Below are 16,642 nucleotides of genomic sequence, written 5' to 3'. Positions count from 1 at the left end.
CACACACACACACACACACACACACACACACACACACACACACACACACACACACACACACACACACACACACACACACACCTTTTATCTAAGCTTGCACAGCTGTATGGATGAGGTTAGTGCCTGTTTCGACACTTTATTGTAAAATCTTAGGTCTGGGGAAGTTACACTCTTGTGTTTTTCTGGTGCAAAAAAGGGGAGTTTTTTTCTCACAGTGTGGAAGATAAGAATGTGTTTGCACGGTCATTACCCCAAATAAGCTTCTGTTATTGTGCTAGGTGATGCACACTCACAGAGACAGCGTGTGTCTGAATGCTCAAGCCAGCTGAGCTTAGTCTATGTAGAAAAACACTAAGCACTCTAAACTAAATGAAAACCTGATAATGTGTCCACTTTCTGAATTTCTATCTGGTTTTTCTCTTATCTCTGTTAAATACGGTTGGCAAAAAAAAAAAAAGTAAAAAAAATAAATATTCGGATACTAATTATCACTAAATACTTAATTACTATTGCATCAGATGAACTGCGGCATGATATAGCACTGATATCAACAGTGTTATCTTTGTTTCACCTAGCTAACACACAACTTCACACAACATGCTGAAGGCATGTTGCTGCTTTACTAGCAGCTGAATATGGCGTTATTTTTGTGCCACTATTCTGAGCGCACGTAAAAAAAAATGCAGGTGCAAGTGTTGCATTTTGAGGAGAAATTTATTTTGAGCGAAGAAAAGCTAAATTTGAGTGAACAAAATTCGTTGCTGCGTGCAAAAAATGTATTTCAGTGTTTGTTATTATCCATACACACACACACACACACACACACACACACACACACACACACACACACACACACACACACACACACAATGGCAGCCCCTCTCGCTCAGTTTTTGCATTTGCGCTTGCACGCAATGTGTTGCTGCGCTCTCAACATTTCTACCTGTGCGCGCTCAACTCTTTCTCTACACCGTTATATTTGTGCCACAAAACCAGCCAATCACAGACTTGGATGCAAAAAAATCTGACTGGCTGTTTTGGTCTCCAATCAGCTCGAAATGACGAAATGCAATATCCCAGAATCCATTTCGTCCAGAACTCAAACGAGGCAGTGGCGGAGGAACACAGAGTGGCGGAGTTTGAAATATTACTCTGGGTCACAAAATAAACTTTTAAGATATTTTCATGCGAGAATGGTGCTGTGTGAACTTCAAATATCTGCTCGATTTATCAAGACATCACATATTTGCATGAATTTTGTTCACTCAAATTTAGCTTTTCTTCGCTCAAAATAAATTTCTCCTCAAAATGCAACACTTGCACCTGCACCTGCGCTCAGAATAGTGGCACAAAAATAGCGCCACAGCAGTGAACAACACTTTATGAACAATTTCAAGAGGTGAGTAAAGCCCCCTTTTTCAACAATAATTAAGCTCTAAACAGGTAGCACAAATGTCAGCCTGGCCAGCACACACATTTAACTTATAGCCGCATTAGCTGTCTCTTAATGATCATTAAGGTAGCAGCTAGCAGCTATGGCTATTATTGGAGCTAGGCGGCAAAATCACTTGTGCCTGTATAACAGTGTTTATTTATTAATTTAAGAGGATTTCGCAATTATTTGTTTCTTGTAAAGTCCCTAATTAAAGCTGTGAGAAGTCTAAAAGTAGACAGAAACAATGGCAGCGTACCTTACCAACAATGTTTGATCAGTAATGAAAACATGGTACCAAATCACCAGAAATACAAAGTACCCCAAACAGCCTAAAATTGTTGTTATTGTTTTTTGATCGGATACTGATAACTGGTAATACATTTATAATAAATCTGGATTCAACATAAAGTTAAAAACTAAACATAAAAATAAAGAAGATGATAGATTTTTCTTTCCAGGTTAAGGTACGCTGAGCAAATATGATGGATCGGTGTATTGACAGGATTGTTTATTGCCTCAAATGAGGCCTTCTGGCATTTGGTTGTTGCAGAATCTGCTCTTTTGTGATTTACAAGCAATAGAGCAACAAAGAGGTTTTTAAAGTCATACCAAGAGTATCACAGGGTTCATTCTTCCAAGAGCAGATGTCGAGTCCCGTGAGGAGGATGGCGTGGTCATGGTGCCGGCCCTCTCTACCTCCCAGGGTGGACTGCCAGTGGCAAAAGCTGTTCAGTGTGTGGTCTGCATGGTGGTTGATTACTAAGCCATTCTGTGACATAAAACACATAAAAAGATATGATGACAGTATTAACTTCATTGAGGTAAAGCATTATTATCCATATATTTACTGCCAACTTACAGATTCTCTCTGGGTCTTTATAATCAATAACCAAGATCCCTTAGACATATAGCATGCATGTTGATAACAACATAAAGGCTTACAGATTTTCTTTTGTGTACAAAGGAAAACGTCTGTGAACATTTTTGTATTTTCACCATTCCTCCTGCTTATAAATACTTAATTTTAAAATCTATGAAGTGGCTGGCAAGTCTAAGCCATTGTTCTCAAGCTGCTTTACTTTTCCCAACTGTACCCCAACAGTTTGTCTCTCTCTGTCTGTGTCGCTCATTTACTCCTAGACTCCATGAGAATTTCCCCTGTGGCACAGATCCAGGGAAATACATGCTCTATTTAAACTGTAAAAGCCCCTAGTTGTTACAACAGCCCCAGGAAGATTTTGGAAGGACCAAAAAGATCTGGAACCTCAGGCAAAACAAACAAATAAACATACAAATGATCCTTTTTTGCATTTTTTTTTTGCCCCTTGGTATGTACAGCTAAAGAACATGGTAACATATTGTTAGTGTATAGGGTTGAGTTGTCTGGGTGAATGATGATTCTGACTAAAAACTGACACGCTCACCTGTTCTTCATCCAGGAGGACGAGACCCACAATCACTATGTTGATATTTCCCCCTATTGTGCCATCTTTGAACAGACTTGAGACCTAAAAGGCAAACAGACAATCATTATGACGTATTACTAGAGCATCTGGCATTTGTCTAATCCATCTCAAGTAATGTTTCAAACTCATGTAATTTGAGACATAAACTACATGTGCATGAGTAATTTTACAAAGTTTAAAGTGGCTTGAACGTGACCATCAAAGTGACATCTGAAGTACTCGCCTGTTTATACAAATGCAGGATCTGTCATTAAAAACTGTTACTGGTACTCGAAGAGGATCTGATTAGTACAATCTAGGCTGATGTGTTAAAATGTCCTTAACTTATATTTATGCACCACTCCCATAATATGACTATGAGGGTTCGCTGTATGCCTTTCTCTAAGACCTCGCGAATACATCTTTAGGAAAACTCATTCATTTCCCTCTTTTCGTCCTGCTTTGCGCTGACTCACAGGAAGACACATGGCTGTGGTTTGTTGCAGAAAGGTCAGGGAGGTCATCAAAGAGCTCACTTAAACTAAGCTATGCTGAAAGCTGAGTGTTTGGCAGGCTGTCAGATTTCTGAATTGATTAGAGCAATGAATCCCTATATGTTTTTACATATAGGAATAATGTATCACACCTGTTTCCACAGATCTGTAGTGTTTTGTGATGCATAGTGCACTGCATGTTTTTTTAAATAAGTAACTATGATTTTTTTTGTCTTTCCACTGTCACTGTGAAAGCATAATTCTATACAAAGCTAAAGAGCTTATTAGATTTCCTTTCCAACAAATATTAAATGACTTTTGTAAGCCCCATGAGGGCTGGCAGGTGGTGTGAAGCGTTGGGTATTTTCTGTGAAACCCCATATAGTATTTAGGTGACTCCTATGAGGCCGGTGACTGCTCTGACTTTGTTTTTACTACAGGGAACTATGTTTTCAAAATAGATGGATTATCTTTGGATTTGTCAGTCAGTCATTAAGTAGCAAAACAAGTGTGACGGTATTCGCTTACAGATAAGCTGAGAGGAATGGAGGGGGACACTGCAAGCGTTGTGGAGATGATCTCACCCAGATATCAGTTTCCTGTTTTAAGATCTCTGATAAGTTAGTCTAGCAGACAGGATTGTCAAGTAACTAAATCCTTACTTCAAATAAATTGCATGGCTTCCTCTTTCATCAGCTGATGTTATGGTGTATAATAGCAAAAAAAGCACAGCATCCTAAAACTTCATTTGATGATGTGATTGCAAAGTTACACCAGGCTTTGTGGTTCTGCTGTTAAAGCCACTTGTAAAAATACAAGACAACTTTCCCATAAAGTTACAAGACATCATATTTGGTATTCTTAAAAAAACGAGTCAGCCTTAAGGTTGATTTATGTAACTCCTGTCTTGAATGTGTGCTGCGCCCATGCTAGCCTATAGGCAGAGTGCACATCAAACACAGTGGTAAAGACTAAATTTGTCTCACCATGTTAAGCACAGTAAGAACATATGTAGTTATGTTCTCATGGCCATGGTTGTCCATCATCTTTCTGTCCACCACCACAAGTGTCTCCACATTGAGTCCCTGGTTGGCCTTGTTCTTCATCAGCACTGCCCTTTTATTCCTGGGGATAAACTTGTATTCATCTGGAAGGATAAAAATATCCTCTTCTGGAGGTTTCGGCATGTCTGTGAAAACAGATGGAAAAAGATATAGAGTAAGAATTCATTAAGTAATAAACTGGTCTGAAGCAAAATGATGTAGTAACAGCTGAACAACCTGAATGGAGCATTACTCAGTGATCTATGGCTGCACAGTTAACATGATGAACTACTGTATGGAAGCTTCCGAGTGACTGATGAAAGCCCAAACAATAGCGCATATAATAGCGCCTTAATTGCAGCCATAATGTCCATGACAAATGCAAGCCTTCCTTTCCATTGCTGATTATATTTGCAAGTGATTTGAAATACATTTGTAGCCACTGGCCAAATGTTTACCTTTGCTTATGTGTGCTAACCAGCGATTCTGGCAAATAGCTGGCAACAGCTCTGGATGATTAACCGTGCTCTTACTTTTGTGACCTGATGTCATGGATAAACTGCCAACTGTGCTTTTTTTTTTTTTTTTTTTACTGTTGTTGACTCTGGCAGTCTCAATGTTATGCTACCATTAAGTGTGAAATCCTAGTATGTGTTCTGCCTTGCAGTAGCTACAGTTACATAAAGTAACAATATTTAAAACAATCAACTATATGAAATATTTACATGTTGAAAGCACACACATTCATCTGAAATGTATGTGCTTCCAGAGCTGTTTCATATTCTATAGACATGTAACATAAATATAGTGTATTTTTGTCCCAAAATGATGTTTTTTTTGTTTATTTGTTTATTTAGTACTAATGAAAGGCTGTATTATGAAAAAGATTTTGTAACTTTTGATGAATTGAAGCTTGCTATGTGAATCTGGGAGTAAAAGCACCTTCGAACATTCAGATTTGAACTATGACATAAAGTAGAACACCTGTTAGTGCAAAAGCACAGCATGCAACCATAGTATCTTGTAACGTTATCTTCTTAAGTCTTATTTTCAGTGTTTTGATAGGTTATCAAAATTTTGACCTGCTCATCGCTGGCTTAGATAATCTATAAAGGCTAGAAAGTTTGCTTATACAGGCGGAAAGCAGGTGAATGACCAAAGTGCCCTTCGACGAACACACAACGCAGGTGTTCGGTGATATCATCTTATAAAAATGCAAACATCATTGTGTTTTCATAGGGACATACAGCTGCTCTCGTTTGAAAGACCCCCGTGATGCAAGCAATGTTAACGGATCTTGTGGTAATTTCTTGAGAGCAAACATTTGTCATAGTGCAAAGTAAACAGAAATTATAAGAATTAACCTTTACTTATAAAATCAACCACAAATGTCTAAATAAATACATGAAAATGATGATTGTTCGAGGAATCAGCTAATCATGAATGAGTGTTATTGTGTTTAAAGATTTTCAGTCTAAGACAATCTGCTTTACAACATTTACAATCCCCATGTTGTGTAAGTGACAACACACTGCTGATTGTCTCCTTTACATAAAAAGGAGCTAATGTCTTAACAATATGTGAAACCCAAGTCAACATAGAATGTGTTGTCTTTAATCTTGTGTTACAATTTAAAATGAGACACAGCTGCTGTCCAATTTTCACAAGTATTTGTGAATGTTTGCTGCACAAATATGATGATATTACCATCATTAAATAGCAATTTGATGCTTCCACCAGCCACCCTCGTGAAGCTGTTACAAACAGAGTAAACCACAAATGTAAACACATGTAATATTATCGAAGGATAAGAAGGTTATTTAGTAAGTGTTAAGTGTTTTCATATGAAAATCTGAAAAGGGCAAAAATGACTTCATGGCTTTTTTTTTTATAATTAAATTAGTAAAAAGTGATCCAATATCAAATCCACCCTAAATCGGAGAATATGTGAGTAAGGCTGACCTCAAAATAAAATAACATTGTTTGGTTCTTAAACACTTAGGATGTCACCAATCCAGAAAAATTTTGTATATTATTTTTTCCCATTTTACTAATCTAAATGTTCTTTGCATTCTTCGTTATTTAATACTGCTTTTAAAGCAATTACCAAGATTGATAATTGCTTTAAAAGCAGAATCTTGAATTACCAATTCAAATTCTTGATATTTCCAGTCCAAATTCTTCTTCTTGCCAAAAAACCAAGACAAAGCAACAAAGGAGAGTTAAAAATAACCCGAACCAAACAAAAAACCCCTTCAGTAGTTTGTTTGGTACAGCTGTTACTCTATCTATTACAATCTAGCAGTGCCTAGCCATCCATGAAGAAGAGGATTTATGAGGCTGACTTTAGTTGGCAATAAGAGCCACCTCGTTGTTAAAAACTTTACCTAGCCGGCCAGATTAAGCACTTAAAATGAAAGTTTAGTGGTGCTGTTACTTTCTGTTTGACCGTGAAAACCCAAATACCAGTGAGATTTGGCTAGTTGACACATAATGATCTATGACCCCTATAGTCAAGAGACATTGTTAGGTTAGCAGTGCTTGCAAATTCTTTTGCAAGTTTCCGGGTTAAGGTGAAATTGATTTTAATAAACACTATGTAAACCAAATTATTAGAGGTTTAAAAGTATTATAACAAGCAAATAGGAAGGTGCAGGAATCAATAATGTATGTAAATCTTAAGAGGAATACTACAATGTTACATTAGCATTAGAAGGAGAAATTGCCCTTACATACATTTCTTCCTTCTCCCACAGAAGTGTTGCTTCTGCTTCTCCCCATGTCTGTAGTCGCTGTCATGGCGATGGTCATTGTGCTGTTGGCCACTTCCATGATGTTTTATCAGGTCAGCTTGAGTGTTGCTGTTATTGTTGTCATGCTGTTTTTGCAGTCCCTTGTATTGATGTTCAAACACTGTGTTGTCAGCGGATCTCTTTTGAAGCACATGTTGCCGCTGTGTTTGGGAGTCCCTTTCTCTCTTATAGAGGATGTGTGGCTGATGACCGAAGGGCGCTGTGAAGTTCTCCATCTGCGCCAAGCCGTGTGACACGGGTCTCAAGAAATATTCTGCATCCTGTGTTTGGATCAAACCTGACTAGAGGCAAAATAGAGAGTTTGATTAGCTTTACAGCACAACCTGTTACCTAGGCTGCACTAATCTACTGTTGCACCCATGTTGTCTACACTCAAGCCATGTGGAAAACCCTCAAAAAAATCTTTCTCAGGCCAAACAATCTTGAAAAAAGAGGGTCTCTTCCCAACTTTTTTGTGAAAAAATATTTAAACGTGACCCAATAATGAAATATTGTTTGCTAAAACCTCAAAAGTTCACAAATTCTTTTCCACTGAAAAAGGCCCAAAGGGCTGCAGTCATATATTTTAATGATAACGTTACGATAATTACTCTCGCCAGCTTTTCATTTAGCTACCCAGTCTGCCTCTTTTAGCAATTAGTCAAGGTTTGACCCTTAGTCGCTCTGAACCCGCCTCCCTTAAACCTCTTTAGGTCACTGGCCACGTTTCATCATGTTTAACATCTGTTTTACTGTTCAGGGTCAACCGTTATCTCACCTAAATTTAAACCAAACTTGGTCAGACAGAATGATTTTAAACCCAATGGGCTGGTGGCATAAACATGATATATGCTGTATAGCATGTATGTAAGAGAAGCTCTTAAGAGCCCATTTCCAGCTCTGTTTATCCTGTGATATCTTTAATACAACATGGAATACGAGAATGGGCGACATGAACATCTTCAGCAGCAACAATTTCCTTTTACTATATATGAAGATCAATGTGTGCTTTTTTGGTGCCACAGCATAACTTAGACATTCAGTTACAGGTTGCTTTTGTAAAAGGCCAATTAATATGGCCACTTGAAAAAGAAAGTTTTGAAAGAAAGTGTGGGTACAAAGTAAGTACAGTACCAGCTGTTAGGGGCTACTAATTAAATTAATTAATCTGAATTGCTGGCACTTTCCTGACCTGGAGGTCAGGTCAAAATGGGTGATGCAACAGGGTAAAGATCCCAAGCATAGCAGGAAATCTGCAACAGAGTGGTTAAAAAAGAAAAGAATCAAGGTGTTGCAGTTGTACAGTTAAAGTCCAGACCCCAACAAGGTTTTAAATCCTTTGGCAGGACCTTAAGAAAGCTGCGGATAAATGAATGCCCATAAAGTTGTAAAGAAGAGGGCCAAATTTCCTCCACAAAAGTCTTAAAGAATTACTTCAGGTTAACGCTGCCAAAGGTCATTATGCACGCTACTTAATAATGGGGTGTACTTAGTTCTTCAAGAATTGCATAGAATCTTGTGAAATGCTTATTTTTCACATGACTGTCAATATATCTGCACATATTTAAGGACACAGCAATTTTCATTTATAAATGTTCTAACTGGGTCAGTCTGAATTGTAGCAGTGGCATGTTGTTATTAATCTCAGTGGATAAACTGAGTCAAAAGCCTTTTTGAATCTCTACATTTTACAGTGACAATTATTCACAATATTTTTTTAAGCTGACGTTATTCTCGCTTTATTTTTCCCTCTATCCCTGTCTGTGTCAAAGAGACATTTCAGCTTTCATATTCAGCTTTTCAATAAACTTCTATCAACACAACAGATTCAGACAGTTGGAGATGGTTTCCCTTGCTCTCTTCTTCTCTTTTTCACTCTCAGTCTCTCTAAACATGCACCACATTTGTGATGACAGTCAGTTGGCATGTAGTGTTTGTACTTTAACTGCACTTGGCAGTTACAACCATTTCCCTAAAATATGTTTAAATGACTACAGTCGCCACTGCTTTTTTTCTTTCATTTTGTTTCACTGTGAGTGGAGTATGAGGCCCTTCATCCCTGCAGTCAGATGCTGGCTAACAGAGACACAGTGACACAGTTGCAGTGGTGAGGTAGTGAGTGTGTATTAATGTGTCTTTGTGTGTGTATGTGCATAAGTCAGTCCTTACACAGTACAAAGTGGAAGTTTGTGTGTGAGACAAAACAGTGGGAGAGACAGCTGGAAAATCAGGGCTCATAAATGTGAAACTCAAAAGTCTGCATGTGTGGATGTCTGCAGATGTTTCCATATCTCTAAGTAGGGGAATCTCTGGTAGCAATAAGTTAGACTCGCAGGAGCAAATTTCAAACAGTGATGTCTTTCATGCTGACAAGGTCTTCAGAACCAATTTTTTCATCATCACTCATCAACCTGGGCCGTTTACCCTTCATACAGGTCAGAGAACTAGCGAAGCAGAGTCTATGGAAAGTACCGCGTTGAGCTTTGCATGTGAAAACTATGAGGTCGATACAGATGTGTCAGCTATGACCACAATGACCATGCAGTTTACAGCTTTAATCACATACTGTAGTAAAAAAAGTTATTGTCAGTACTGTGCATTTATGAAGTAATTAGCATGATTGGTTCTACAGCTGTCAGAATGGCGTATTCCTTGCAATATTATCAAATTATGAATATTAACACAGGTAAATGAAAGAATTATATATCCAACTGACCACATGATTCCTAGAGTGTGACATTAATGGTAAAATGGGGTGGAGGGGCAGGCTGCTGGGGTACTTTTCAAATCCTACTGTCAAGTTGTATGCTCAAGCCAGAGGAGAGCAGTTGTTATTTACAGATGTCCCATATTCAGATAATGATCATTTCCCACTATACAGTAACTGGTGTTTCACAGATGAAAGCTACCTACAAACAGCAACACTATATGGACACAAATGTAGGCCTAGACTGCTTAGTCTTTGAATTCAGCTGTTTTCAGTCCCATTGCCACGAGTGTAAAAGTCAAGCACTTAACCATGCAATCTGCTTTTGCAAAAAAATTGTGGCTCGTTTTAAAGAGCTCACTGAATTCGAGCATGGTACTATAATAGGAAGCCACCATTGCAAAAAGTCAGTCTGTAAAACGTCTTCCTTTCTAGATATTCCACAATCAACTTTAAGTGGTATTTTTGCAAAGTGGAAGCGTTTAGGAACCACAGCAACAGCCGCAAAGAGCCAGACCACGTAAAGTTGTCGAATGCTGAAGCGGAAAATGCGCAACGGTCGCCAACGCTCTGGTGACTCAATAACTGCAAAGTTGCAAACCTTCTCTGGCATTAACATCAGCAAAACATTCCATGCCAGAAAGATGAGGGTGCGTGATCAGTTATTGAGGGAAAGAAAGAAGTGAGAAAGAGGCTTACTAAAACGTTACCACCTTCCACCATTGCTGGCCCGCCAACGGTCAAGAAATACCCCAGCCAGGATTGTTGCTTATATCACATGTGACAACCGGTGCGTGATTCCACATGGCACCCGCCCCGGCGCTGTGTAATCACAGACAATTGTCAACAATTGGTTCCAAGTCACGATGAGGCCTCTGACCTGAACTGTGCTGCCGCCAACCATCAGAACTTCACATGCTAAGTATTTATTTTTTCTGTGTGGGTGGTTCAGGGATTGAACACTGGGGCATTAGTGTGGTGATATGGTAAAGCAGCTCTACAGGGGAAAGACTGCCAAGAACATTTAAAAAAAATCCCTTTTCATCATTTTTTTTGTTGTTGTATGTGGTTATTTTTAGTCAATCCATTGCAATGAACAAGACAGTCAAGAAAGGAAACCTATTGAGTGAGAGAACATCAACCATAGGATTTAAACCTGCAGCATGTGTACTGACTGTTTAGCTTGCGGTTGTTATAGAAACAGACATCTTTTGATAGCTAATAGCAGTAGTTTAGACAGCGCAGGGAAATCTGGCTGACATTCAGTCTCAAAAAGAACTGTATCTACAGAGAAGATATTTTCAGAGCTGCACTATTTAAATTTGACTTATTTGCAGCTGTATGTTGCCAACTTTATAAGTCATGTGGTTAGAAAAAACCTTTAATTTCCACTTTTGTTTACATTTGCATATGATACTTCGCTGTAACAGCATTTACAGTACAATACATGAAGCAAACAGTTCAAGAGCAAGTGGTTCGCCATTTCAACCGAAGCCAAAGGCTTTCCACTGGAGACATGTCAGCAAGCATGAACAACAAGATAGCTATGGCCACATTTCAAAGTGACAGTGTTCACTCTTTTACTCTTTTACTAAAGTATCTTACAGTTTGTGTATACTGGCTGCTTTGTCTTTTCAGCATTGCTGTAACACAGCAGTTCCCAGATATCTGTCTACACATATACGAAGTGATTTTTGGAGCTGACCATGGTAGCTTACTGCCATGTCATGGCATTTCAATATTTTGTCTATGCAACTTCACTTTTTTCCCTGGGTCAAATCATCAGTGTCGCTTTAATATTTTAAATGAGCGCATGAAAAGCTCTTTCAAAAGCATCGCAAAGCCAAGTTAGGGATGAGCAGCTAATATGCTTGTGTCTGGAGCTCCATCATAAAAAGGACCATGAGTCACTCCTCCACATATTATCCTGTTTCCTCTCATCTGCATTTTGTCACATAGACTGAAAGGACTGTTTCTCTGGAAGGATAGATCAATGCATCTAATTGTTTTACAAATGCTGTCAATATATTTTGTCCTGTGCTTCAGATATCCAATCCAGATGTTGATACCACAGTATTTAACTGTTGGCTGTGAGCTCTTCTAAAATATGCTGATTTCATTTTAAGTGTTCTATTACTGAATACATCAAGTTTCAGTGACAGAAAACTAGACACGCAGAGGTGTTGTACTGTGTGTGCAATGAATTTAAACAAAGCTAAAGGATGTCGTTACAGACAAAAACAGATTATCTTTTTTATGCAGTTTTTGAGTTGAGCACAAACAACATACATGCACTTTCTTTAATTTAATACGTACGTGAGCGTGTGTGTGCAGGCTGCTATGTTAAGAGATTAGGTCACACTGGTCCCTTTCCTAAATAGCCAAAGTCATCGGATTACACAGTACGCAGTATGAAGTGCAAATAGCAGTCATAAAATGCTGAAATACTACTTGGGAGGGCGCAGACAGCTGGACTCTGTGTCAGACTCATCCAGACAAGCAGCAACAAGAACGGGGGGGGGGGGGGGGGGGGGGGGGGTAGGCGGGCAAGAAACAGAAGGAAAACGGAAATGAGGCGGGGAAGCGCTCAGTGCATTACAAGATGCACCTGACTGTAGGCTGTATATGTTTCTGTCGTTATTTATCTCTACCCCTCCTCGCTGTCCTCGACAAAAATACGTGGCAACTTTGGCATCTCAAACACAAGGCTTCACATTTCCAAACAATCCGTCTTTTGACAGAACAAAGTGCTTCAAGAGATGATGCTGCAATGCTTTATTTGTCATCCACACTGATTCCACGATGGCTACACTTCCAGCAGCCGAAGACAAGGATTCAGATTGTGAGCTTTGCGTTGACAGAGTTAACTGAACAACTGTGAATTGCTCTCTCGGGTCATATTTTAGTTTAATGCGCATTTCTTTACGAATTAGAGATTCCCACTGTATCCAAAATATCCAGCACGGATTACACAAACTGGAGGTCCTCATTACTTAATCTCCGTGGTATGGTGGAGGAAACCATGAATGATGAAGCCTTGATAAAACTGTTCTCACATCATTGGGTGCACAGTATCTACTGAGAAATGGTGATAGCAACCTGCCAAGACCACACTATGTGCTTTTCAAAGCTTCACTAACATCAGTAGACCCATCCCTCATATTCGCTTGGAAATCCCAGAGGTGGAAGAAATGTGCAGCATTCTATTATTACCATGATTGCGTGCCCCGAGGCAAGAAACACACCCATCCTTTTACAAGTGGAAAACACATACCTTCCAAGTGATTTGTAGTGGCAGGACATTAAGAATTTCCCTTTGATACAAAAGGAAGGTGTGCTTTACAAGTCTGAGTAAAATTAGCCAAACTGATACAGATGTAGGTGAAGCACAGGGTTAAAGTACAGATGTGAAAAAAGGACATACTGTATAGAGAGTAAGCAGTTGCTTATTAGTAGTTACTAGTTGAAAAAAGGTTATTATGCATACCTTTGTGTAATGTTCATGGATGCAAATTAGCAGGAGATTAAATAGCATACAAAAAGGCACAATAAGACCAAATTGTTACTTTGGTAGTACAGTGCTGCTGCTATGCTGCATACAGAAAAATATTTGAGAAAATGAATCATAATAACTCAATAATTTAAGCTAGCAGGTTCCAGCATGGGGTTTGCAGACAGCCAAATCTCAAAGTTAACATATTTACAGATAAAAATCATGCTTGCAGCTCTGTGAGGCTTACAACATTCTTTTACGTTTTGCCACCATGCTGGTGAGTTCACAATGTCAACTAGCTGCTGTTAGGTAGGCTGGATGACAATAACGATGTTCAACATATTAGTTCGGCATGCTAAACATCTTGTGTCTGAGTAGGTTTTTCAACAAAGCTTGAAAAAGAAGGCAACTGGAGTTCTTTAGGTGTATGAAGATGTTTCACCTCTTATCCAGGATGCTTTTACAGGTCTAAAATGGCTATTTACCCCTAGTAAGGGGTTGTCCCCTTTGGAAGTGGTCTTGAGGTCACTGACCTACTATTGATCATGTGAGTTATCTCAAGGTGTGAAATAAGGCATGGGTCATTACCATCACCTGTGGGTTAAGGATGAAATCCCTGTGAAACCTTGGATGAGAGGTAAAATGTCATCACAAACCTAAAGAACTCCAGTTGTCTTCTGTTTCAAGATCTCAGGAATAACATCTTTTTTCCCCTTTGTTTGGACCAAAAATTGCACAAGATGCCATATGTAGGCATAGGGATGAAAAGAAAGTTACCAGATTGGAACAATTTCTGCATATCACTCCTCAATAGCCTCATATCCATAAAAGCAGGACTAAAGCATATCATGCTGCAGCATAAAGTCGACACAGAGAAGGAACTGTTTTATGATGGGCTGTTCCATGTGTGTGTGCTGGTGTAAGAAACCCTTTGGCAGGTGATCAGTGGGATTGGCCTGAAACTTTTATTCCATCAATTCATTGCTTGTAAGTCAGAGATTTTTACGGCTGATCACCCTCCTGTCATCAACTGCATGGGCTGCCAGAAGATGAGAGTTGAAAAGGCAAATTATAAATAGGCTTTAACAATGTTACACTGCCTGCAAGAAGAATTTTAGCACTTCAAACTTCCAGGGAGGGAGCAACGACCCTTATATTCTTCGTCAATGTCACTCCTTTTCACTCTGATCTTTCATTATCCTTCTGTTGGCGTCGATTAGCCAGCGTGAGAAACCCTAACCCTGCAGCTTACTCTAAACACAGATGGATGGTGTTAATTTTTTTTTTTTTTTAAGAATGACAGCGCAAACAAATGTGATGAAAGAGTCTAATCTAAGTTGTATCACTGCGCATTTGGAGTCCAGGTGCAGTGCTGCTCCGGTCAATATTTACCTGTTCCTTGCTAAAGCAAACTGGCCAAAGTGCAAGGTCTCCCATATGCTTTCAAGTACAGTGAACTCTGTTATGACGTTTTGACCAGTTGTATGCAACATCTGTAGCACGCACACACACTTAGATTAACTGGCTGGACTTGAACACTTGTCCAAGAACTTTGAACCTTAACCAAAGCTTATATTAACGTTAAATCAATCTAAACATCTTCATTTTAAAATCCGTTGAGGTATCATGTACGTTGACACCACAACGTAACAATGTAAATGGCTTAAGTCCCTAAAAGACTGGCACTATGCACAGCCAGTTTAACCCTATAGGTATGTAGGTCTTTAGTGCAATAACTCATCTTATGTATCAACACTGACTGTGTGACAGTGGTGAAGTTAAATATTAAAACGTATGCAGAAAAATTCTTATATGCAGTTTAGCGCTTAATAAAATGCATTCTTCCCTTTTTTTGAAAATCAGTAACCAGCTTGATCTTTTCCCTAGAATCTAAATACTTTTGCCTGCTGATATTGCTTTGCACTTCCCAACTTCACATCAGAAAAAGCCAAATTCCCAATGATGCCCTGACCCAGTCTGTCCTAGCCCGCCTCAGCCGTGAGAACAACATTTACAGTCTCTGCAACCCTGGACCTTTTGGCTGGATCTTTTATTGGGATCTGCTCTGAAATGTAGACACACACACACACACACACACACACACACACACACACACACACACACACACACACACACACACACACACACAGAAGAAGAGAAGCATCCCTGGAGATGTGCCATTCTCTGCCTGTAGTTTTAGAGGGCAATTCTCAGACACAGCAGTGGTCCCTTACAATGAAATATAAACAGCAAACCAACATGGAATTTATTTTAGCCTAATTAAAAACACTAAAAGCCATGCTTAAGTGAAATGTGGTCAAACTGGTTTTTAGGGGAATTTGCTTTTGGTAAAACTGTGAAAAGAAACAAGTTCAAACAATATTTCTTTTTCAGGTGAAAGCTTATATCCCACTGGCTTGAATGCATTCACTAACGGATGTCAACTGACAAATGAAGCATTCCACTGATGTTGAAGAACAAAATGAGGAACACTTGAGAACTTCTCTTCTTTTTACCAAGCTTCAGCTGTACAACAGAAAAAGAGTAGAATGTATAATGAAATTAAGTGGCATAATAGCAAATAAAAAGAAACAATAAGACCAAACAAATCAATAAAATTCTCAACAGAAAGTCTGGTTGAACAAAAAAGGTTTGAGTCAACTAAACATAGCTGTAGTGGTAGACCGTTCCAATGCCTTGTGCCACAAGTGCCACAGGCTGAAAGGCTCTGTCTCCACTAGTCTACAGTCAAATGTGTGAAACAACTAACACATGCTGAGCCTGTGAACGAAGACTGCAAGCAGCAGTGTATTTTGTAAGAAATAATCTCGAGCCTGGTGATTTAGTGCTCTGTGTGTGTACATACGGTCATTTTAAACTCTACTGGCAGCCAGCGTAAAGAACATGCTGACTTCAAAACGAATAAGTGTGTAGGTAAGTTTTTGTATTAATTAAGTCCTTTGTTCTCTAGTCCAGACTGCTAAGAGGGTTAATATAACACTTGGGGTCTTAGCGTGGCACTACCTCACTTGAGCTTATTACAGTAATTTCTTCTTTATGTTCATGCAGCACAGGAGGACCACCAAGGCGAGAACTGGAATTTAGCCAGTAAATCTAAACAGAATGTAAACTAGTCCAGAGGATTTAATTCAGATTGATTCAGTCAGCATTTTTAGCCCAAACTGCATAATAATGACTTTTATGCCTAAAAAAGATGGACTTATTATACATTA

At 39.0% G+C, this 16,642-nt stretch overlaps 1 protein-coding gene across 2 annotated transcripts in view; it reads right to left on the bottom strand.

Moving 5' to 3' along the window:
* The window catches only part of adamts16 (ADAM metallopeptidase with thrombospondin type 1 motif, 16), a 50,678-nt gene that overhangs the window by 28,979 nt on the left and 5,057 nt on the right, over window positions 1–16,642 (bottom strand). For both annotated transcript variants that reach the window (XM_080895555.1, XM_080895556.1), the window contains exons 4-7: window positions 7,154–7,511; window positions 4,361–4,563; window positions 2,860–2,943; window positions 2,045–2,204 (exon numbers count right to left, since the gene is read on the bottom strand). In XM_080895555.1, coding sequence (XP_080751681.1) covers window positions 2,045–2,204; window positions 2,860–2,943; window positions 4,361–4,563; window positions 7,154–7,511 — 805 coding nt within the window. The remainder of the gene's footprint in view (window positions 1–2,044; window positions 2,205–2,859; window positions 2,944–4,360; window positions 4,564–7,153; window positions 7,512–16,642) is intronic.

The sequence above is a fragment of the Rhamphochromis sp. 'chilingali' genome (assembly GCF_963969265.1).
Source record: "Rhamphochromis sp. 'chilingali' genome assembly, chromosome: 11".
Classification (NCBI taxonomy): domain Eukaryota; kingdom Metazoa; phylum Chordata; class Actinopteri; order Cichliformes; family Cichlidae; genus Rhamphochromis; species Rhamphochromis sp. 'chilingali'.
This window is presented reverse-complemented; position numbering and strand designations above follow the sequence as displayed.